The following is a 26,292-nucleotide window of genomic DNA, read 5'->3' as shown; positions in this document are numbered from 1 at the left end:
GAAAGAGTTCGTCATAATTGAAAGTATAAAAAAGGATGTTTAGGCTTGTGACAGATGCAGAGCACACTCGCACTTTTATTCCCGCATGGCAGATGTAGTGTGTTACGTTGAAGCTGCTTCATGATTGATGTTGTATTCGAGGGTAATTAAAATTATAATGACCTGCCAGTTATACAATTTGTTCCAATAAGAATACACAATACAGGGATATACCATGTTGCCATTCAGCCTGATTCTGGACCACTGCTGACGTACCCTTAAAATAGCCTACTGTTACCACTGTACTGACAGATGTCTTAATGTTTTATACCATGATAGCAAAAATCTGCATTTGACTTAAGCTGTCATGACATCAAATGCCAGTAATGGTAACATGAGACTCTCAAGCTGAAGTTTCAAGTTTTAGGGGTTTTCATCATCCACTACAGTTGTTCTCCATGGTCTTCCAGTACGTTGGTTTGCTTCCAAGCTCACCAGTGTGCTCTTCCTCTTTAGAATGCACCAAAGGTTTGTTCGGCCTAATGATTTTGCTCCCTCCCTGCTTGGTTTGGGATGATTTTTCAGCCTAATGATTTCTTGCCTCACTGGCAGTAAACCTCTTCAGACTTTATGTTGAAACTTAACAGCAACAGATTCCAACAGATGCACCGCAAATCTAGCTCTAGACCTTTTATCTGTTTACCTGTAAGTAAAATACTGAGGGAATCTGGCCACTGAACAACTGTCCAGTTACTTTTGGGTTTTTAAAATGGGGGCTTATGTATAAAACGGTTGTTATTCCTACACTGTGGATGCAAAGACACTCCAATTATAGCTGAATCAGCTGCCACAGTGGACATGGTGAAAAAAGCAAAAACCAAAAAAAAACATATACAATATATAGAACCTTTCAAAAATGGTCTATATAGCAACAATGTGAAGCTTGAAACAATAGAAGAACCATTTTGGTACGATATAGAAGCTTTTTCAAAAGAGAAATTGTCTTTAAAGAACACATTGTCCATCAATGTGAAGAACCATTTCACCATGTTTCACCATGAACCCATGTTTCTAAAAAGAACAACTGCTTTAAGTAAAGAACCCTAGAAGAACCATTTTTTAAGGGTGTAGGGTGCAAACTGTGAAGAAGTTCCGCCAATTCCGGCTCTATATTAGAGCCAAAATACACTAATTCACTCAAGCAATATCATTGCTTTGTTTATTATGTTCTAAATATTAATATCAGAATCCTTTATTGATCCCAGAGAGAAACTGCAGTTATTACAGCTGCAACCATTTATGTAAAAAAATAAACACTTTAATAATTTAAAACAAAAAAGAGAATTTTGTAATATGTACCCGAGATTTAAGTTCTTTTGAATACAGTAAAGTGTCGGTGACTGTGATAATAAATATTAAACATCTAGTATAAAGCAGTTCAAATTATTGTACCTCTGAGTTTTTGCACACAATAATTATTATTATTACACATATGAACAGCACAGTTAGGTATTGAGTTTTGCACAGATGAGCCACACTTTGTGAATCACACACTGAGGGTGGAGTTCTAGAGTTTGGAGTTCACCCTCATCCTGCTTCCCCAGCATGCAACAGCATTGTGGATAACACTCACCACCACAGACTTATAAAAGATCCTGAGCATAGCCTGGCAGATGTTGAAGGACCTCAGGCGCCTCAGAAAACAGAGACGACTTTGCAGTGTGACGTGCAGACAGAGTTACAGGCTGGAATTACAGTGGCACTAAATGATGTTACAGCTGTTCTTTATTTTATTATAAATCTTTATTTATTTATAGAGGACTTTTCATACCGGTGACAGCTCAGAGTGCTTTACAGACAGGTGATAGTATTTTGGACAAGACGATAACAGATTAAATGAAAAAGAAACACCAAAGAGATGTAAAGTGTTAATTGAATGCTAAATTAATTGATATGCTAAAAGGTGCATTTTCAAATGTCTTTAAAGGTGTGAACTAAGTTTGACAGTCTAATAAAAGGTGCACTGAGCTCCACAGTTTAGAAGCAGAATAACTGAACTAGTCTCTCCATGTTTTCTGTATTTTACAGAAGGTGTTTGCAGAATGCTGGGTTGGCCTCTTGGACACAGCTTTAGAATAGTTTAAATCATATTTAGGTAATAGGCAGTTCATGGTTTCAGTGGGAAATCATTAAAAAGATTTCTTTTGGAGTCCTGCAAGGTTCAGTTTTAGGGCCATTGCTTTTCTTTTTGTACATGCTACCTCTAGGTGATACCATTAGGAAGCATAATATACATTTTCAAAGCTATGCTGATGACACTTCCTTCTGATGATCAAGACAGGCTAACCAGCTGTGTGCCAGATATTTCTCAGTAGATGCCAAATTTTCTACAATTAAATCATGAACAAACATAGATACTGATCATTGATACAGAAACTCAGAGAATGTTTAGTACAATGGGCTCTGTGTAGAACCATTTGCATACATAGAAGTTTGTTCAATAGACCCCAGAACCACTTTCTTGTTGTCCTAGTACAAGCCAAAGCAAGTAGCACCACATTAACATATGTATTTTCTCCTCACTCAAGCATCTTAGACAACAAAGTGGTACTGTAATAACCCATACGTTGTTAGGGTGGCCCCCTAAGGTGCCTTGTTGCAACTACTTATGTCGCTTATTAGGTAGAGCTGGCACTGAAAGTTACTGACAGATTTTAACCTTATGTTTTATGAATCTGGTCCAAAATGTTTTCCTAAAATGTATAGTTGTAAAGTCTGAGGATCCCATTACTTGATCGCTAAAATAGCATCACTACCCAAAAACTACTTAATTTGGAAACTGGCTAAATTACAATCATGCTACTGGAAAATATAGTTAATCTGTTAGCTTCACTACTTCTACCTACTTATACTGACAACTGCCCACACTGTGCTCCATCAGCAGACTCATCCCGTGTGCCTCTTTCTCTCTCTCTCTTTCTGTCTGTCGGATATTTGTGTGCCTTAACTGTGGAAACAGCACTGATACTGCAAATCATACTGCTGACCTTTTCCTCCACACCATGGCTGACTCATGTTTTATTTGAGCCCATGTCCCGCTCCATCTCTTTAGCTTCACTAACAGCAGCATTTCACTCATGGCAACCTCCTTTTGAACCTCAAGCCTCTAAATCTTGTTACGGGTTTCTACCTGCCTATAGCACTGAAAGTCCATTAATATCTATGGGAAAACTATTATAATCTGCTTGCTTCCTGACAGCCAGGAACAGCACAGCGTTTTCCTACATCTTCCACTCCAGTAACAGTTAGCAGGAACAACATTCCACATCATTTCAGTGTGAATGGGAGGAGCTACACTGTTGTAGGCTGAATAGGAGGTTGTGACATCTCAGCCACAGACTGAATAAAAATGGCCTGTTCTCTGTCTCTACCCCACAGATCCACCTTTCATTAAGCTTGCTAAAAGCTCGGAGACGCAGATGGGCCGTTTGGGTGTCCTGCAGTGTGACGCCACAGCCGTGCCTAAACCAGAGTTCGAGTGGTACCGAGACGACAAGAGGTACTGCTCCTGATCATAGATATACTTACCATAGAAATAAATGTGTGTACCACAGAAGTAAATATACTTACCACAGAGGTAAATACGCTTACCATGAAGGTAAATGCACTTACCATAGAGGTAAATGTACTTACCATGAAGGTAAATACACTTATACCGAAAAAGTAAACACACTTACCACAGAGCTAAATACACTTATCACAGAGGTAAATACACTTATCACAGAGTTAAGTACACTTACTACAAAGGTAAACACACTTATCACAGAGGTAAAAATACACTTACCATGAAGGTAAATACAATGAACATAGAGGTAAATACACTTAATATACAGATAAATACACTTAACACAGAGGTAAAAACACTTACAACACAGGTAAATACACTTAACATAGAGATAAATACACTTACCACAGAGGAAAATACACTTACCACAGAGGTAAATACACTTAAAATAGAGATAAATACACTTACCACAGGGGTAAATACACTTAACACAGATGTAAATACACTTACAACACATGTGAATACACTTAAAATAGAGATAAATACATTTCAAATAGAGATAAATACACTTACCACAGAGGTAAATATACTTCCCACAGAGGTAAATACACTTACCACAGAGGTAAATACACTTAGAACAGAGGTAAATACACTTAAAATAGAGATATATAAAATTATCACAGAGGTAAATACACTTCCCACAGAGGTAAGTACACTAAAAATAGAGATAAAAACACTTAACATAGAGATAAATACCCTTATCACAGAGGTAAATACACTTCCCACAAAGGTAAATGCACATAAAATAGAGATAAATACACTTGTCACAGAGGTAAATACACTTACAACAGAGGTATATACACTTAAAATAGAGATAAATACACTTAACATAGAGTTAATTACACTTACCACAGAGGTAAATACACTTACCACAGAGGTAAATACATTTAGAACAGAGGTAAATACACTTACCACAGAGGGAAATACACTTAACATAGAGATAAATACACTTATCACAGAGACAAATACACTTACCACAGAGGCAAATACACTTACCCTAGAGGTAAATACACTTAACATAGAGATAAATACAGTCATCACAGAGACAAATACACTTACCACAAAGGTAAATACATTTCCCACAGAGGTAAATACACTTAACATAGAGATAATTACACTTAACACAGAGGTAAATACACTTAACATAGAGATAAATACACTTATCACAGAGACAAATACACTTACCACAGAGGTAAATACATTTAGAACAGAGGTAAATACACTTACCACAGAGGTAAATACACTTACCACAGAGGTAAATACATTTGACATAGAGGTAAATACACATACCACAGAGGTAAATACACTTAACATAGAGATAAATACAGTCATCACAGAGACAAATACACTTACCACAAAGGTAAATACATTTCCCACAGAGGTAAATACACTTAACATAGAGATAAATACACTTAACACAGAGGTAAATACACTTAACATAGAGATATATACACTTATCACAGAGACAAATACACTTAACATAGCGATAAATACACTTCTCACAGAGACAAATACACTTACCACAGAGGTAAATACATTTAGAACAGAGGTAAATACACTTACTACAGAGGTAAATACACTTACCACAGAGGTAAATACACTTACCAATGATGTAAATACACTTACCACAGAGGTAAATACACTTAACATAGAGGTAAATACACTTAACATAGAGATAAATTCACTTATCACAGAGACAAATACACTTACCACAGAGGTAAATACACTTACCACAGAGATAAATACACTTATCACAGAGACAAATACACTTACCCCAGAGGTAAATACACTTAACATAGAGATAAATACACTTATCACAGAGACAAATACACTTATTACAGAGGTAAATACACTTCCCACAGTGGTAAATACACTTAACATACAGGTAAATACACTTAACATAGAGGTAAATACACTTATCACAGAGACAAATACCCTTACCACAGAGGTAAATACACTTACCACAGAGGTAAATACACTTACCACAGAGGTAAATACACTTAACATAGAGGTAAATACACTTAACATAGAGATAAATTCACTTATCACAGAGACAAATACACTTACCACAGAGGTAAATAAATTTAAAACAGAGGTCAATACACTTACCACAGAGGTAAATACACTTAACATAGAGATAAATACACTTACCACAGAGGTAAATACACTTACCACAGATGTAAATACACTTACCCCAGAGGTAAATACACTTAACACAGAGATAAATACACTTATCACAGAGACAAATACACGTCCCACAGAGGTAAATACACTTAACATAGAGATAAATACATTTATCACAGAGGTAAATACACTTACTACAGAGGTAAATACACTTGCCACAGGGGTAAATACACTTAACATAGAGATAAATACAGTCATCACAGAGACAAATACACTTACCACAGAGGTAAATACATTTCCCACAGAGATAAATACACTTAACATAGAGATAATTACACTTAACACAGAGGTAAATACACTTAACATAGACAAATATACACTTATCACAGAGACAAATACCCTTACCACAGAGGTAAATACACTTACCACAGAGGTAAATTCACTTAACATACACATAAATACACTTACCACAGAGGTAAATACACTTACCACAGAGGTAAATACACTTAACACAGACGTAAATACACTTAACATAGAGATAAATACACTTAACATAGAGGTACACTTAACATAGCGATAAATACACTTATCACAGAGACAAATACACTTACCACAGAGTTAAATACATTTAGAACAGAGGTAAATACACTTACCACAGAGGTAAATACACTTACCAATGATGTAAATACACTTACCACAGAGGTAAATACACTTAACATAGAGATAAATTCACTTATCACAGAGACAAATACACTTACCACAGAGGTAAATACACTTACCACAGAGATAAATACACTTATCACAGAGACAAATACACTTACCCCAGAGGTAAATACACTTAACATAGAGATAAATACACTTATCACAGAGACAAATACACTTATTACAGAGGTAAATACACTTACCACAGAGGTAAATACACTTAACATAGAGATAAATACACTTACCACAGAGGTAAATACACTTACCACAGAGGTAAATACATTTTGAACAGAGGTAAATACACTTACCACAGAGGTAAATACACTTACCACAGAGGTAAATACACTTAACATAGGGAAAAATACACTTACCACAGAGGTAAATACACTTACCACAGAGGTAAATACATTTAGAACAGAGGTAAATACACTTAACATAGAGATAAATACACTTACCACAGAGGTAAATACACTTAACATAGAGATAAATACACTTACCACGGAGGTAAATACACTTACCAATGATGTAAATACACTTAACACAGAGGTAAATACACTTAACATAGAGATAAATACACTCATCACAGAGACAAATACACTTACCACAGAGGTAAATACACTTACAACAGAGGTAAATACACTTAAAATCGAGATAAATCCACTTATCACACAGACAAATACACTTACCACAGAGGTAAATACACTTACAACAGAGGTAAATACACTTAACATAGAGATAATTACATTTACCACAAAGGTAAATACACTTAACACAGAGGTAAATACACTTACCACAGAGATAAATACACTTACCACAGAGATAAATACACTTACCACAGAGGTAAATATACTTACCAGACAGGTAAATAAACTTAACATGGACATAAATACACTTATCACAGAGATAAATACACTTATCACAGAGATAAATACACTTACCACAGAGGTAAATACATTTCCCACAGAGGTAAATACACTTAACATAGAGATAATTACACTTAAGACAGAGGTAAATACACTTAACATAGAGATATATACACTTATCACAGAGACAAATACACTTAACATAGAGATAAATACACTTATCACAGAGACAAATACACTTACCACAGAGGTAAATACACTTAGAACAGAGGTAAATACACTTACTACAGAGGTAAATACACTTACCACAGAGGTAAATACACTTACCACAGAGGTAAATACACTTAACACAGAGGTAAATACACTTACCACAGAGACAAATACACTTACCACAGAGGTAAATACACTTACCACAGAGGTAAATACATTTAGAACAGAGGTAAATATACTTACCACAGAGGTAAATACACTTACCACAGAGGTAAATACATTTAACATAGAGGTAAACACACTTACCACAGAGGTAAATACACTTAACATAGAGATAAATACACTTATCACAGAGACAAATACCCTTACCACAGAGGTAAATACACTTACCACAGAGGTAAATACACTTAACATAGAGGTAAATACACTTAACATAGAGATAAATTCACTTATCACAGAAACAAATACACTTACCACAGAGGTAAATATACGTACCACAGAGATAAATACACTTATCACAGAGACAAATACACTTACCCCAGAGGTAAATACACTTAACAAAGAGGTAAATACACTTAACATAGACATAAATTCACTTATCGCAGAGGTAAATACATTTAGAACAGAGGTAAATACACTTACCACAGAGGTAAATACATTTAACATACAGGTAAATACACTTACCACAGAGACAAATACACTTACCACAGAGGTAAATACACTTACCATAGAGGTAAATACACTTACCACAGAGGTAAATACACTTAACATAGAGGTAAATACACTTAGCACAGAGGTAAATACACTTACCACAGAGGTAAATACACTTAACATAGAGGTAAATACACTTAACATAGAGATAAATTCACTTATCACAGAGACAAATACACTTACCACAGGGGTAAATACACTTACCACAGAGATAAATACACTTACCACAGAGGTAAATACATTTAACATAGAGGTTAATACACTTAACACAGAGATAAATACACTTATCACAGAGACAAATACCCTCACCACAGAGGTAAATACACTTACCACAGAGGTAAATACACTTACCACAGAGGTAAATACACTTAACATAGAGGTAAATACAGTTAACTTAGAGATAAATACATTAATCACAGAGACAAATACACTTACCCCAGAGGTAAATACACTTAACACAGAGGTAAATACACTTAACATAGAGATAAATTCACTTATCACAGAGGTAAATACATTTAGAACAGAGGTAAATACACTTACCACAGAGGTAAATACATTTTGAACAGAGGTAAATACACTTACCACAGAGGTAAATACACTTACCACAGAGGTAAATACACTTAACATAGGGAAAAATACACTTACCACAGAGGTAAATACACTTACCAATGATGTAAATACACTTACCACAGAGGTAAATACATTTAGAACAGAGGTAAATACACTTACCACAGAGGTAAATACACTTACCACAGAGGTAAATACACTTAACATAGGGATAAATACACTTACCACGGAGGTAAATACATTTACCAATTATGTAAATACACTTACCACAGAGGTAAATACACTTAACATAGAGATAAATACACTTATCACACAGACAAATACACTTACCACAGAGGTAAATACACTTAACAAAGAGGTAAATACACTTAACATAGACATAAATTCACTTATCGCAGAGGTAAATACATTTAGAACAGAGGTAAATACACTTACCACAGAGGTAAATACATTTAACATACAGGTAAATACACTTACCACAGAGACAAATACACTTACCACAGAGGTAAATACACTTACCATAGAGGTAAATACACTTACCACAGAGGTAAATACACTTAACATAGAGGTAAATACACTTAGCACAGAGGTAAATACACTTACCACAGAGGTAAATACACTTAACATAGAGGTAAATACACTTAACATAGAGATAAATTCACTTATCACAGAGACAAATACACTTACCACAGGGGTAAATACACTTACCACAGAGATAAATACACTTACCACAGAGGTAAATACATTTAACATAGAGGTTAATACACTTAACACAGAGATAAATACACTTATCACAGAGACAAATACCCTCACCACAGAGGTAAATACACTTACCACAGAGGTAAATACACTTACCACAGAGGTAAATACACTTAACATAGAGGTAAATACAGTTAACATAGATATAAATACATTAATCACAGAGACAAATACACTTACCCCAGAGGTAAATACACTTAACACAGAGGTAAATACACTTAACATAGAGATAAATTCACTTATCACAGAGGTAAATACATTTAGAACAGAGGTAAATACACTTACCACAGAGGTAAATACATTTTGAACAGAGGTAAATACACTTACCACAGAGGTAAATACACTTACCACAGAGGTAAATACACTTACCACAGAGGTAAATACACTTAACATAGGGAAAAATACACTTACCACAGAGGTAAATACACTTACCAATGATGTAAATACACTTACCACAGAGGTAAATACACTTAACATAGAGATAAATACATTTATCACAGAGACAAATACACTTAACCCAGAGGTAAATACACTTAACATAGAGATAAATTCACTTATCACAGAGGTAAATACATTTAGAACAGAGGTAAATACACTTACCACAGAGGTAAATACACTTACCACAGAGGTAAATACACTTAACATAGGGATAAATACACTTACCACGGAGGTAAATACATTTACCAATTATGTAAATACACTTACCACAGAGGTAAATACACTTAACATAGAGATAAATACACTTATCACACAGACAAATACACTTACCACAGAGGTAAATACACTTCCCACAGAGGTAAATACACTTAACACAGAGGTAAATACACTTACCACAGAGACAAATACACTTAACACAGAGGTAAATACACTTACCACAGAGGTAAATACACTTACCACAGAGACAAATACACTTGCCACAGAGGTAAATACACTTAACATAGAGATAAATACACTTACCACAAAGGAAAATACACTTACCACAGAGGTAAATACACTTAACATAGAGGTAAATACACTTACTAAAGAGGTAAATACACTTAACATAGAGATAAATACACTTATCACAGAGACAAATACACTTACCACAGAGGTAAATACATTTAGAACAGAGGTAAATACACTTACCACAGAGGTAAATACACTTAACACAGAGGTAAATACACTTACCACAGAGGTAAAAACACTTATCACAGAGACAAATACACTTACCACAGAGGTAAATACATTTAGAACAGAGGTAAATACACTTACCACAGAGGTAAATACACTTACCACAGAGGTAAATACATTTAACACAGAGGTAAATACACTTACCACAGAGGTAAATACACTTAACATAGAGATAAATACACTTATCACAGAGACAAATACCCGTACCACAGAGGTAAATACACTTACCACAGAGGTAAATACACTTAACATAGAGATAAATGCAGTCATCACAGAGACAAATACACTTACCACAGAGGTAAATACATTTCCCAAAGAGGTAAATACACTTAACATAGAGAGAATTACACTTAACACAGAGGTAAATACACTTAACATAGACATATATACACTTATCACAGAGACAAATACACTTAACATAGAGATAAATACACTGATCACAGAGACAAATACACTTACCACAGAGGTAAATACATTTAGAACAGAGGTAAATACACTTACCACAGAGGTAAATACACTTACCACAGAGGTAAATACATTTAACACAGAGGTAAATACACTTACCACAGAGGTAAATACACTTAACATAGAGATAAATACACTTATCACAGAGACAAATACCCTTACCACAGAGGTAAATACACTTAACACAGAGGTAAATACACTTAACATAGAGATAAATACACTTACCACAGAGGTAAATACACTTACCACAGAGGTAAATACACTTAACACAGAGGTAAATACACTAAACATAGAGATAAATACACTTAACATAGAGGTAAATACACTTAACACAGAGGTAAATACACTTAACATAGAGATAAATACAGTCATCACAGAGACAAATACACTTACCACAGAGGTAAATACATTTCCCACAGAGGTAAATACACTTAACATAGAGATCATTACACTTAACACAGAGGTAAATACACTTAACATAGAGATATATACACTCATCACAGAGACAAATACACTTACCACAGAGGTAAATACATTTAGAACAGAGGTAAATACACTTAACATAGAGATAAATACACTTATCACAGGGACAAATACACTTCCCACAGAGACAAATACACTTACCACAGAGGTAAATACACTTACCACAGAGGTAAATACATTTAACATAGAGATAAATACACTTACCACAGAGACAAATACACTTACCACAGAGGTAAATACATTTTGAACAGAGGTAAATACACTTACCACAGAGGTAAATACACTTACCACAGAGGTAAATACACTTAACATAGGGAAAAATACACTTACCACAGAGGTAAATACACTTACCACAGAGGTAAATACATTTAGAACAGAGGTAAATACACTTAACATAGAGATAAATACACTTACCACAGAGGTAAATACACTTAACATAGAGATAAATACACTTACCACGGAGGTAAATACACTTACCAATGATGTAAATACACTTAACACAGAGGTAAATACACTTAACATAGAGATAAATACACTCATCACAGAGACAAATACACTTACCACAGAGGTAAATACACTTACAACAGAGGTAAATACACTTAAAATAGAGATAAATCCACTTATCACACAGACAAATACACTTACCACAGAGGTAAATACACTTACAACAGAGGTAAATACACTTAACATAGAGATAATTACATTTACCACAAAGGTAAATACACTTAACACAGAGGTAAATACACTTACCACAGAGATAAATACACTTACCACAGAGATAAATACACTTACCACAGAGGTAAATATACTTACCAGACAGGTAAATAAACTTAACATGGACATAAATACACTTATCACAGAGATAAATACACTTATCACAGAGATAAATACACTTACCACAGAGGTAAATACATTTCCCACAGAGGTAAATACACTTAACATAGAGATAATTACACTTAAGACAGAGGTAAATACACTTAACATAGAGATATATACACTTATCACAGAGACAAATACACTTAACATAGAGATAAATACACTTATCACAGAGACAAATACACTTACCACAGAGGTAAATACACTTAGAACAGAGGTAAATACACTTACTACAGAGGTAAATACACTTACCACAGAGGTAAATACACTTACCACAGAGGTAAATACACTTAACATAGAGATAAATACACTTACCACAGAGGTAAATACACTTACCACAGATGTAAGTACACTTACCACAGAGGTAAATACACTTAACATAGAGATAAATACACTTATCACAGAGACAAATACACTTCCCACAGAGGTAAATACACTTAACATAGAGGTAAATACACTTAACACAGAGGTAAATACACTTACCACAGAGACAAATACACTTACCACAGAGGTAAATACACTTACCACAGAGGTAAATACATTTAGAACAGAGGTAAATACACTTACCACAGAGGTAAATACACTTACCACAGAGGTAAATACACTTAACATAGAGATAAATACACTTATCACAGAGACAAATACCCTTACCACAGAGGTAAATACACTTACCACAGAGGTAAATACACTTAACATAGAGGTAAATACACTTAACATAGAGATAAATTCACTTATCACAGAAACAAATACACTTACCACAGAGGTAAATATACGTACCACAGAGATAAATACACTTATCACAGAGACAAATACACTTACCCCAGAGGTAAATACACTTAACAAAGAGGTAAATACACTTAACATAGACATAAATTCACTTATCGCAGAGGTAAATACATTTAGAACAGAGGTAAATACACTTACCACAGAGGTAAATACATTTAACATACAGGTAAATACACTTACCACAGAGACAAATACACTTACCACAGAGGTAAATACACTTACCATAGAGGTAAATACACTTACCACAGAGGTAAATACACTTAACATAGAGGTAAATACACTTAGCACAGAGGTAAATACACTTACCACAGAGGTAAATACACTTAACATAGAGGTAAATACACTTAACATAGAGATAAATACACTTATCACAGAGACAAATACACTTACCACAGGGGTAAATACACTTACCACAGAGATAAATACACTTACCACAGAGGTAAATACATTTAACATAGAGGTTAATACACTTAACACAGAGATAAATACACTTATCACAGAGACAAATACCCTCACCACAGAGGTAAATACACTTACCACAGAGGTAAATACACTTACCACAGAGGTAAATACACTTAACATAGAGGTAAATACAGTTAACATAGAGATAAATACATTAATCACAGAGACAAATACACTTACCCCAGAGGTAAATACACTTAACACAGAGGTAAATACACTTAACATAGAGATAAATTCACTTATCACAGAGGTAAATACATTTAGAACAGAGGTAAATACACTTACCACAGAGGTAAATACACTTCCACAGAGGTAAATACACTTAACATAGAGATAAATACACTTATCACAGAGACAAATACCCTTACCACAGAGGTAAATACACGTACGACAGAGGTGAATACACTTAACACAGACGTAAATCCACTTAACATAGAGATAAATACACTTAACATAGAGATAAATACTGTCATCACAGAGACAAATACACTTACCACAGAGGTAAATACGTTTCCCACTGAGGTAAATACACTTAACATAGAGATAATTACACTTAACACAGAGGTAAATACACTTAACATAGAGATATATACACTTATCACAGAGACAAATACACTTAACATAGAGATAAATACACTTATCACAGAGACAAATACACTTACCACAGAGGTAAATACATTTAGAACAGAGGTAAATACACTTACCACAGAGGTAAATACACTTAACATAGGGATAAATACACTTACCACAGAGGTAAATACACTTAACATAGAGATAAATACACTTATCACAGAGACAAATACACTTACCAATGATGTAAATACACTTACCACAGAGGTAAATACACTTATCACAGAGACAAATACACTTACCACAGATGTAAATACACTTCCCACAGAGGTAAATACACTTACCATAGAGGTAAATACACTTACCACAGAGGAAAATACACTTACCACAGAGGTAAATACACTTAACATAGAGGTAAATACACTTCCCACAGAGGTAAATACACTTAACATGGAGGTAAATACACTTACCACAGAGGAAAATACACTTACCCCAGAGGTAAATACACTTAACATAGAGGTAAATACACTTACCAAAGAGGTAAATACACTTAACATAGAGATAAATACACTTATCACAGAGACAAATACACTTACCACAGAGGTAAATACACTTACCACAGAGGTAAATACACTTAACATAGAGATAAATACACTTACCACAGAGGTAAATACACTTACCACAGAGGTAAATACACTTAACACAGACGTAAATACACTTAACATAGAGATAAATACAGTCATCACAGAGACAAATACACTTACCACAGAGGTAAATACATTTCCCACAGAGGTAAATACACTTAACATAGAGATAATTACACTTAACACAGAGGTAAATACACTTAACATAGACATATATACACTTATCACAGAGACAAATACACTTAACATAGAGATAAATACACTTATCACAGAGACAAATACACTTACCACAGAGGTAAATACATTTAGAAAAGAGGTAAATACACTTACCACAGAGGTAAATACACTTACCACAGAGGTAAATACATTTAACATAGAGGTAAATACACTTACCACAGAGGTAAATACACTTAACATAGAGATAAATACACTTACCACAGAGGTAAATACACTTACCACAGAGGTAAATACACTTAACACAGAGGTAAATACACTAAACATAGAGATAAATACACTAAACATAGAGGTAAATACACTTAACACAGAGGTAAATACACTTAACATAGAGATAAATACAGTCATCACAGAGACAAATACACTTACCACAGAGGTAAATACATTTCCCACAGAGGTAAATACACTTAACATAGAGATCATTACACTTAACACAGAGGTAAATCCACTTAACATAGACATATATACACTTATCACAGAGACAAATACACTTAACATAGAGATAAATACACTTATCACAGAGACAAATACACTTACCCCAGAGGTAAATCCATTTAGAACAGAGGTAAATACACTTACTACAGAGGTAAATACACTTAACATAGAGGTAAATACACTTACCACAGATGTAAATACACTTACCACAGAGGTAAATACACTTAACATAGAGATAAATACACTTATCACAGAGACAAATACACTTACCACAGAGGTAAATACACTTACCCCAGAGGTAAATACACTTAACACAGAGGTAAATACACTTAACATAGAGATAAATTCACTTATCACAGAGACAAATACACTTAACACAGAGGTAAATACATTTAGAACAGAGGTAAATACACTTACCACAGAGGTAAATACACTTACCACAGAGGTAAATACAGTCAACATAGAGGTAAATACACTTACCACAGAGGTAAATACACTTAACATAGAGACAAATACACTTATCACAGAGACAAATACACTTACCACAGAGGTAAATACACTTCCCACAGAGGTAAATACACTTAACATAGAGGTAAATACACTTACCACAGAGGTAAATACCATTAACATAGAGATAAATACACTTATCACAGGGACAAATACACTTCCCACAGAGACAAGTACACTTACCACAGAGGTAAATACATTTTGAACAGTAGTAAATACATTTAACATAGAGATAAATACACGTCCCACAGAGACAAATACATTTAACATAGAGATAAATACACTTACCACAGAGACAAATACACTTACCACAGAGGTAAATACACTTCCCACAGAGGTAAATACATTTAGAACAGAGGTAAATACACTTAACATAGAGATAAATACACTTACCACAGAGGTAAATACACTTAACATAGAGATAAATACACTTCCCACAGAGACAAATACACTTACACCAGAGGTAAATGCATTTAGAACAGTAGTAAATACACTTACCACAGAGGTAAATACACTTACCACAGAGGTAAATACATTTAACATAGAGATAAATACACTTACCACAGAGACAAATACACTTACCACAGAGGTAAATACACTTACCACAGAGGTAAATACATTTAGAACAGAGGTAAATACACTTAACATAGAGATAAATACACTTATCACAGAGACAAATACACTTACCACAGAGGTAAATACAATTAACACAGAGGTAAATACACTTAACATAGAGATAAATACACTCATCACAGATACAAATACACTTACCACAGAGGTAAATACATTTAGAACAGAGGTAAATACACTTACCACAGAGGTAAATACACTTACAACAGAGGTAAATACACTTAAAATAGAGATAAATTCACTTATCACAGAGACAAATACACTTACCACAGAGGTAAATACACTTACAACAGAGGTAAATACACTTAACATAGAGATAATTACACTTAACACAAAGGTAAATATACTTACCAGACAGGTAAATAAACTTAACATGGACATAAATACACTTATCACAGAGATAAATACACTTACCACAGAGATAAATACACTTACCACAGAGGTAAATATACTTACCAGACAGGTAAATAAACTTAACATAGAGATAAATACACTTACCACAGAGGTAAATACACTTAACATAGAGATAAATACACTTATCACAGAGACAAATACACTTACCACAGAGGTAAATACCCTTACCAGAGAGGTAAATAAACTTAATATAGAGGTAAATGCACTTACCACAGAGGTAAATACACTTACTCTAGAGAAACACCTTGTGTAAAGTTAAATATACTTACTGTAGAGACAAATGCAGTCATAATAGAGGACTTGAGTTCCAGCTATTTCATGATTCCACTGATACATTACAGTCTTTAGCTCAGGGGTATCCAGTCTTGTCCACAATGGTCCAGTGTTGCTGCAGGTTTTTTTTTAAACAGTTTTCAAACATTTGACCAGGTGATCTTGTGCTTCTGTTCTGACCACAGGACTACTTTTGACTATTTGAGTGGTTGAGCCAAAGGACCTGTGAGAACTGCGAATTTCATTCTAATGCTTCTCTCTCTCTCATTCTCTCACACTCTCTCTCTTTCTCTCTGTCTCTCTCTCTCTCTCTCTCTCTCTCTCTCCCTCTTTCACTCTGTCTCTCTCTTTCTCTCCCTCTCTGTCTCTCTCTCTCTCTTTGCGTCTCTCTCTCTTTCTCTCTCTCTTTGCCTCTCTCTCTCATTCTCTCACTCTCTCTCTCTCTCTCTCTCTCTCACACACACTCTCTCTCTCTCCCTCTCTCACTCTGTCTCTCTCTTTCTCTCCCTCTCTCTCTCTTTCTCTTTCTCTTTGCCTCTCTCTCTCTTTCTCTCTCTCTTTGCCTCTCTCTCTCATTCTCTCCCTCTCTCTCTCTGTCTCTCTCTCTTTCTCTCCCTCTCTCTCTCTCTCTTTCTCTCTCTTTGCCTCTCTCTCTCTGTCCCTCTCTCTCTCTGTCTCTCTCTCTCTTTCTCTCCCTCTCTCTCTCTTTCTCTCTCTCTTTGCCTCTCTCTTTCTCTCTCTCTCTCTCCCTCTCTCTCTCTTTCTCTCTCTCTTTGCCTCTCTCTCTCTTTCTCTCTCCCTCTCTCTCTCTCTTTGTCTCTCTCTCTCTCTCTTCCTCTCTCTCTGTCTCTCTCTCTGTCTCTCTCTCTCCCTCTCTCCCTCTCTCTCTCTCTCTCTCTCTCTCTCTCTCTCTCTCACTCTCTCCCTCTCTCTCTCTCTCCCTGTCTCTCTCTCTCTTTGTCTCTCTCTCTCTCTCCAGGCTATCTAATATGCAGGGCATCACCATTCAGATCGTTGGTACTCGCACCCTTTTGCTGGTAGCCAACGTCACAGAAGATGATTACGGAAACTACACCTGTGTGGCCACCAACCGACTGGGAAGACACAACGCTAGCGTGTTCCTTTACAGTGAGTGACCACACATAAACACAGTTAGCGTCACTCTCACAGCGTCAGCAGAGATTCAGAGAGATTAACAAAGTGACAGTGAAGCTTCATTCACTTCAGGAGGTGCATGTCAGCGAGAAACCGTGACTATTAGAGCTTGGGTTTCAGTTCAGGCCAAGAAAACTCAGTCCTGAAAATGAGAGAAAAAAGCCTGTGAAGCTATGACAACGCTAAGGTATGCTAGCACCCTTATGGGATGTTAGTGTTAAGCTAACACTGGTGCACATTGTAGGTCATTCTTGATGAATTACAAATATTTGAAGCTCATAAAAATTTTCAGTTCTATGTGAAGCTAACAGACATTAACATGTATTTGAGCGACTCTTTCAGTCCGGCCATAGAGCTGCCACCACTGTTGTCCATTCCTAGCAACTAACTGGAAACTGTTTAGACCTCATATTCATGGTTTGCGTATCTGGAACTTACAGAAGGCCTGGAATGGTGTATTGGTCACATTGTGAATCAAAACATGACCAGTTGATTCCTCTGTCAGTTCCTAATTTTGTTGGTAGTTAAGCCAGTGTGTAAGGCCTTCAGTCTGTCTCCTGAAGCCCTAACCAATGTGAGAGCTCGCTTGAACTTACTACAGTCCACAGAGAAAATCCAGATTGGATTTGAATTGGTCAAAACTTTACCAACCCATTTCCAGAAATTTGGAAGGTAAAATGCAGGAAAACTGATTTGTAAATCAGTTGATTTGACTGAAAACAGAATAAAGACAAGATATTCAATTTTTAACTTTACTGTGTTCAATTGAATATGCATCAAAAATAACGAATCACTGTTTTCTGTGTTAATTTGCATTTTACCTACAGTTCCAGCACTTTTGGAATTGAGTTTGTGAAATAACTATTCCAAAGTTTAACCCCGTAAAAGGCAGAAAAGGCTAGTAGTTGCTGAATATTAAGCCTGAGTATGGGATAAGCCTGTGTATTTTAAGGGGTTAAATACAGTAATAATACTGATTCTATTAAATAAAATCAAACTGAACATTTCAGACATGTATATATTTTAATCCCTCCTCATTGATGAACACACATTATTACAAAAGTCTCAAATGTATTCTCAAAACTGTAGATTCTGCATTTACTGCTCACTCTGGTGCCATCTAGTGGGTCTTTGGCAATATGTCTTTTGGCAGGATGACCATTTCTAACTGTCTGCATCACTATGTCTCTTGTGCTCTCCGTCACATTTCTTTCTACATTCATGGTTTTATATATATGTGTGTGTGTGTGTACTGTGCGAAAGTCTTAGGCACCCAAGACACGTTTTCAAATCTATTTGTTTGTGTCGTTTTTGTGTTTATTTGCTGAGAAAAGTATATAATAAATAAATAGTGCTTTTCTGGATGTTGGTGTGTTTGTATGTTTGTTTACCCATTTCCAAGCCTCGAACAGTCTATTTACATATTGATCCTGAGAGCAATAAACCACAACTGATAATGATCTAGAACAGTAATTGCTTCCAATGGAATAATAAACTCTCAGATTATTTGAGGCAGAAACTGTCTGAATTCTCAAACTGAACTTCACACTTTGGCCACCAGATGTCAGTGTCTACCAATAAATGTCTCCTCACTTAAATAATGGCCTGAAGTTCCATTTCTGGATTTTAAATCATATAAAAAATGTTATATAGTATATACAATATAGTATATAATGGTATATTATGCAGTATGCATTATATGCAGTATACTTAATACAGTACATTACATTACACTGGTACAGTATATACTATATATACAGTGCAATATGTGGTATATGGTGTAAACTAATACACTACACAATATACAGTATTTACTATTGTGGTATATGGTAAATAGTATATACCAGTATGATATGCAGTATATACTGTAGTGGTGAAGTATGCAGTATATAGTGTATATATTGTTACAGCATGTTGTGTGTAGTGTATAATTATATGTACAACATGGAATGTGGTACAGTATATCCTAGTATATTATGAAGTATATAATAGTACAACATATGGTATAATGTTACAGTGTATACAAGTACACTATACAGTGTATAATATCGTACATGGTATGCGTGTATACTAGTATATTATACACTATACACTCACCAGCCACTTTATTAGGTACACCTCAGTGTAGCTAATAAACCTACACCTTATGTTCAGTTGTTTGTTAACACAAATAGCTAATCAGCCAATCATACGGCAGCAACTCACTGCTGCTCTACACATGTAGAGGTGGTCAAGACAACTTGCTGAAGTGCAGACCGAGCATCAGAACGGGGAAGAAAGAGGATTTAAGTGGCTTTGGACGTGGTGTGGTTGTTGGTCTCAGACGGGCTGGTCTGAGTATTTCAGAAACTGCTGATCTACTGGGATTTTCACGCACAACCATCTCTAGGGATTACAGAGAATGGGCCGAAAAAGAGGAAATATCCAGTGAGCGGTCAGTTGTGTGGACAAAAATGCCTTGTTGATGTGAGAGGTCAGAGGAGAACGGGCAGACTGGTTCCAGATGATAGAAAGACAACAGGAACTCAAATAACCAACCCAAATCTCTGAGGAACGTTTCCAACACCTTGTTGAAAGTGTGCCATGAAGAATTAAGGCAGTTCTGAAGGCAAAAGGGGGTCCAACCTTTTACTAGCAAGGTACCTAATAAAGTGGCTGGTGAGTGTATAATGGAACAGTATATGGTATATACTTATATACAGTATACAGTATATAATGGTACGATATGAGGTATAGCGTATATACGAGGACAGTATGCAGTGTGCAGTATGTGCTAGTGTAGTTATGCTGTATACTGTGTGTGTGGTATATTGGTGTGCTATGCCATAAAGAGTATATAATGGTACAATACGTTCCTTAATTTCTTGCCTCTTTATCTTTTTCTCTATAGGACCTGGAACTGGACGGGACATCAACGGCTCAGCATGCATCTGTCTGTCCATGTGGCTCCTCGTGCTGCCCCTCCTCCTGCCTCTACTCAATTGTTAATACTCAGCGCTGCAGTCTTTCACCACCACCTTTCTCTCTTTCTCTTCCTTATTCTCTCTCTCTCTAACCCTCTCTATCCCTCTCTCTCCTCTTCTCTCTCTCTCTCTCTCTCTCTCCCAGACTGTTTGCATTACCATCCTGAACGTACCGTGCCTCAAAGCACGCAAAACTAGGTACACTTACAATTCAAAAAGAGGAACGGGACGGGCTGTTAACGTGTGGCAGTGTTGAAAAAGTACAAAAAAAAAAAGAAAACTAAAAAAGAAAGGAATCCGAAACCGGAGAAGAAGTAGAAAGAAGGCAGTGCTCTTTCTAAGACATGATAATTGTTATCTTTACTTGTCGAATCCCCGTTTTCCACTGTCCTGGAGGTTTTTTTTGTTTTTTGTTTTTTTTTTTATTCCAGGTTTTTAGTTTGGCTCGCCTCTTCTCGCGCCATCCTGAGAACTAGCAGAGCAGAAAACTTGCACATTAGCGAGAGTTTGGACTCTCAGCCGCGTCGCTCAACAATCATCCAGATATCCAGAGCGCTAAACTTTGATATTGTACTCTCCGATCTTTACAGATGTCTTCGGTATTTGCCAAAATGTGTAACGTAAGCAATGCAGAGAGACGCTAGTAAAGGAACAAAATACGAAAAAAGAAAAAAAAAAGCTCCCGTTTCTCAGCAGGAAGACATATAAGCTACAGCAACCAGCGCTAAAAGCATCACCAAATGGAAAACAGCCAGTTACCCCACTTTCGGAGCAGCGTAGAGTTAGCGCACTGATCACGATTCGCAAGCCGGACACCAAATCTTACTGCAGTTAGTTTGCTAGCGTGCTAAAATACGTAGCTGGGGGTCTACTAAGGGTCTGTGTGAGTTAGCTTAGCCAGCTAGCAGCAGAGTACCACACTCAGTTTCATGGTTGGCCAGCTCTGTGCTAACAAAGGTGCTAGCTCCATGCTAAATGAGCAGTTTCTGCTGAAGAGGACGGTTGGGCTGAGCCTAGACTAAAGTCTAAAGCACCGGTCAGGAACCGAGCAGGCTGAGAAAAACCCGATCAGCACAACGGAACCGCTCACTCAGACGTAGCCGGTTAGTCAAAACAAATCGGGCAAGTATGTAGCTCAGCCCCAGATAGCGAGCGCCGGCTAAGCGGACATCGGTTCGCTGGCGTCAGGACCACACTTCACTGCTGGTCCGACCTCGGACCACCCAGATTACTGTCCTGCACACAAGATCATACCAGCTTTTAATCTCCTCCAACAAATCTTTTAGTTTTGGAAAATATACTAAGACAATTATTATTAAAAATTGGAGGAGGGGGGATAATTAATATCTACACCCAATGAAAGTAATTTTGCTGAAAATGCTGTGCTACAGTTGTTTACAGCTGTATAACCAGCTTTCTTCACGATACCACTGTTAAAATCACTTATTACCCCCATTTATGATCAATAAATGATAACAAAAGAAAGAAATTAAGGCAAAATAACACTCTAGCTTAACGACTGGTGGGCCCAGAAAGCGCTGAGCACGAAGCTGCCAGCGGACCACCAGCTTTTGGGCTAACAGCGGCATGATAAGTTGTACTCTTGCTATCTGGGGCAATAAAAGCTGTAAAAACAAACTTGAAATGCCTCCGTTTAGTCCATTTTTGGTTGATAACTGTGTCTAAAACCACAAAAGCAAGTCTACGTTACCAGCTCACTGTGGTTTGAAGCAAGTCTGTGAAGATTTAGCCACACAGCTAAGTTTTTGTGCTACGTTAGCCTTGTAGCTCCAGATGAAGCTACAGAGGCAGGAAAGCTGAGGCACCTCAGCTGATCGACTACATTTGCAGTGAAGGGAAAGTTGTGAAAATGTGTTTATTATTATTTTGGTAGTCAAAGCCAGCAAACCTGCTAGCCCTGCTGTTCCTGACAGGAGCTTTAGCCTGTTAGTTACAGTGCATCGTGATCGTGTTCAAAATAAAAGTCTCTTGTTTCTCCGCTCCATGACACTGTCCTCTGGTGAGGGGACGGTAAGAGTGGCCAGAAAGGACGGCGCATGCCAAGAGAAGCTGATCGTTGAATATATATATATATATATATATTTTTTTTTTCATCTTCTTTTAAGTGAAACCAGTGGTCTGTCGTCATCTCTACACTTTAACAAGAGGCTTGTTGATCTCGATTGTCAACGCCACACCACTTTAACTGGTCTTTTAGGCAGGCGGGGCGGTTTCTGGTCACTAATTCTTAACTGTGAAAATCTCCCGGCTTGTTTTTTGTTTTTTTTCTTTCCCCTCCTCCTCTTCCATCCGCTCCCCATCCGCCATTCGTGGACTATGTACCATCCAGCTAATGTGTGCGTGACTCTAGACTGAAATGTATGACACCAATGAATGCTTTTGCTTGTTCTTCTGTTGTTTTTATTCTTCTTTTCTCCTCTATTCTCTGACAGAAAGCGGAGTGTTTTGTTGTTTTGCTTTATTTTTCTTCTGTTCGTCCATTACAATTAACGTTGTGTATATATCTACTTGAATCCATTGTCCTTAAATATATAAATATATATATATATATTAAAAAAAAAAACAATAATAATAATGATAATATATTACGTCCATGTTTCTTAATAGGCTAGTGAATTTGTTGAGGATTAACTGTAAGTAAAACCGATTAGGGTACGAAGATTTTTATTATCGAGAATTTAACACGGTACTATAACCTGTGGGAAAACGGATAGAGTTCCCTTTTTAATTTCCTTTTTCCTTTTGTCTTTTTTTTTTTAATATATATAGAATGTAAATCTCCATTATGGAGGTGTTAGCATTGAAATGGGAATACCTACACGCTTGTTGCCAAAAGTTAAAGTGGAAAAAAAAATGAAAGAAGAAATTGCGTTAGATAAAAAATGTCCTCACTTATGACCGGCGTTTATGTTTCGTATCACGTTTAAATGCGAGCGTTACGTACATATTATACTTTCGATGTGCGCATTCAGGTTTGGATGGCCAGGTTTGGATATTTGATCCTGGATTCTCTCTTTAAATCTCTCTTCTCTCAAGACCCACCCACACCCAAGGCCTCTCGAGTGACTGATCACTCAGTGAGCTGCCCGGCGGCTGAGTTTTAATGCCTTGTTACGACCTCCCGCTCACCTGCTGTGTGTGTGCGTGATCTTCGTCACAGTTTAGAGTAGGCTAGGCTACATGCTAAAGCGGTCAGCGCATGAAGGGCTAGCGATCTCCTTTAGACCAGTTTTCCTCCGCCAAATATCCAAGGTTTTGTCCTTCAGTCTTGAAAAGGCCTTTCGGTAGCGATCAGATCCTCCTGCTCTAAACTGTGACGGGCGTGTATTGTAGCTGAATGCCAATGTACAGCTGTCACTGCTGTCTATATGTTTGATTCCATGTTAATACTTACATAAGCTATAAAATCATCTACTCCACGGCTGTGGTTGCAAGCCAGGATGTCCAGCTAACAACGATTGCTTTGTGTGTAGCCTTCCACCATCCATGTAGTCCATTTCCTTTCGATTCTTCTGGATTTCTTGCACTCGAAGCAAAGATTCAGGAGGTTTGGTTTTCCTTTTCATTTGTATATGTGAACCTTATTCGGCTAGGACTCTCCAGAAAGGGAATGTCGTACTCGGACTTCTCATGTCAGTAGTAAATTCCAGAAACTTTTCCGCAAACTCTCATTTCAATGCAATGAACATTTTATAACGGCTTTGGTTTATTCTAAGATTACTGCAATCGATTTCTAAAAATCTTATGTACTGTAAAGTACCCATGAAATGTTCAATGAAAAATGAAATAAAGTCATTTGAATTTGATGTGCTGTATTTGAAAAAATGGATTCAAAGTACTGCTGAATTTCTTCCTTTTGTGTTGTTTTTGCTGTTGTGGCTTATGTTTATCAAACAATGTTAGTAAAAAGCCTCCATAAATTGTTTATTCTTACTGCAAACTGTTGTAGGCCAGTATCTAAACCTGCTCAAGACATCACCATAAATTACATACATGTAGCGTTGCTTGGTGTACATTTCATGTAATTTTGTTGATTTATTTTTGGGCCAGTTTGATCATTTACAGTCTGAAAAATGGCAACTGGCCGAGGAACAGACCGTTTCTGTATCAAAAGGTTGTAAGTCATGTGGCTTTTTTGTGTTTTCGTCAGCACATACAGGGAAAACAGAAGCATTCCTAGAACAGAGCCTTGTGGCACAGCTAAACCTGTAATCTGTAATATCTACATCAAAAGGATGCAAGCCATTTGGCTTTTTTGTGTTTTCATCAGCATATACAGGGAAAACAGTAGCATTCCTAGAACAGAGCCTTGCAGCACACCTAAATCTGTAATCTGTAATATCTACATCTACAGGACTTCAGCTATGAGAATGCCATTCCTCTGACCCTAGCAAACCTGTCTTGTGAAATAATGTGATTTGCAGGGCATAAAGCAAACTTTCACACATTTAACAGATTATTTTCTACAATTATTTCTTATTTTCGATAGTGGTGTCTCTAGTGCTGTGATGAGGCCTAAATCCTGACGGACATATAATCTGATTCTTATGCAAGTGTGAACTCTCTTAGATCTTAAACATAAGGGCGGATATAAGATTGGCCCATGTTGGGGCTTTCCCCAGCGATCAAGGATAGGTTTCTTTTGACCATGTTGGCCAACAATT

The 26,292-nt window shown here is 36.3% G+C and overlaps 1 protein-coding gene across 1 annotated transcript in view; it reads left to right on the top strand.

Moving 5' to 3' along the window:
• Nucleotides 1–25,434, top strand: part of LOC108434379 (limbic system associated membrane protein) — a 347,051-nt gene extending 321,617 nt beyond the window's left edge. The window contains exons 5-7 of the mRNA XM_017709450.2: nucleotides 3,418–3,538; nucleotides 18,469–18,617; nucleotides 21,535–25,434. Coding sequence (XP_017564939.1) covers nucleotides 3,418–3,538; nucleotides 18,469–18,617; nucleotides 21,535–21,632 — 368 coding nt within the window. The 3' untranslated portion in view covers nucleotides 21,633–25,434. The remainder of the gene's footprint in view (nucleotides 1–3,417; nucleotides 3,539–18,468; nucleotides 18,618–21,534) is intronic.
• The last annotated feature ends 858 nt before the right edge of the window (nucleotides 25,435–26,292 follow it).

This window comes from Pygocentrus nattereri, chromosome 17 (genome assembly GCF_015220715.1).
Source record: "Pygocentrus nattereri isolate fPygNat1 chromosome 17, fPygNat1.pri, whole genome shotgun sequence".
NCBI lineage: Eukaryota > Metazoa > Chordata > Actinopteri > Characiformes > Serrasalmidae > Pygocentrus > Pygocentrus nattereri.
This window is presented reverse-complemented; position numbering and strand designations above follow the sequence as displayed.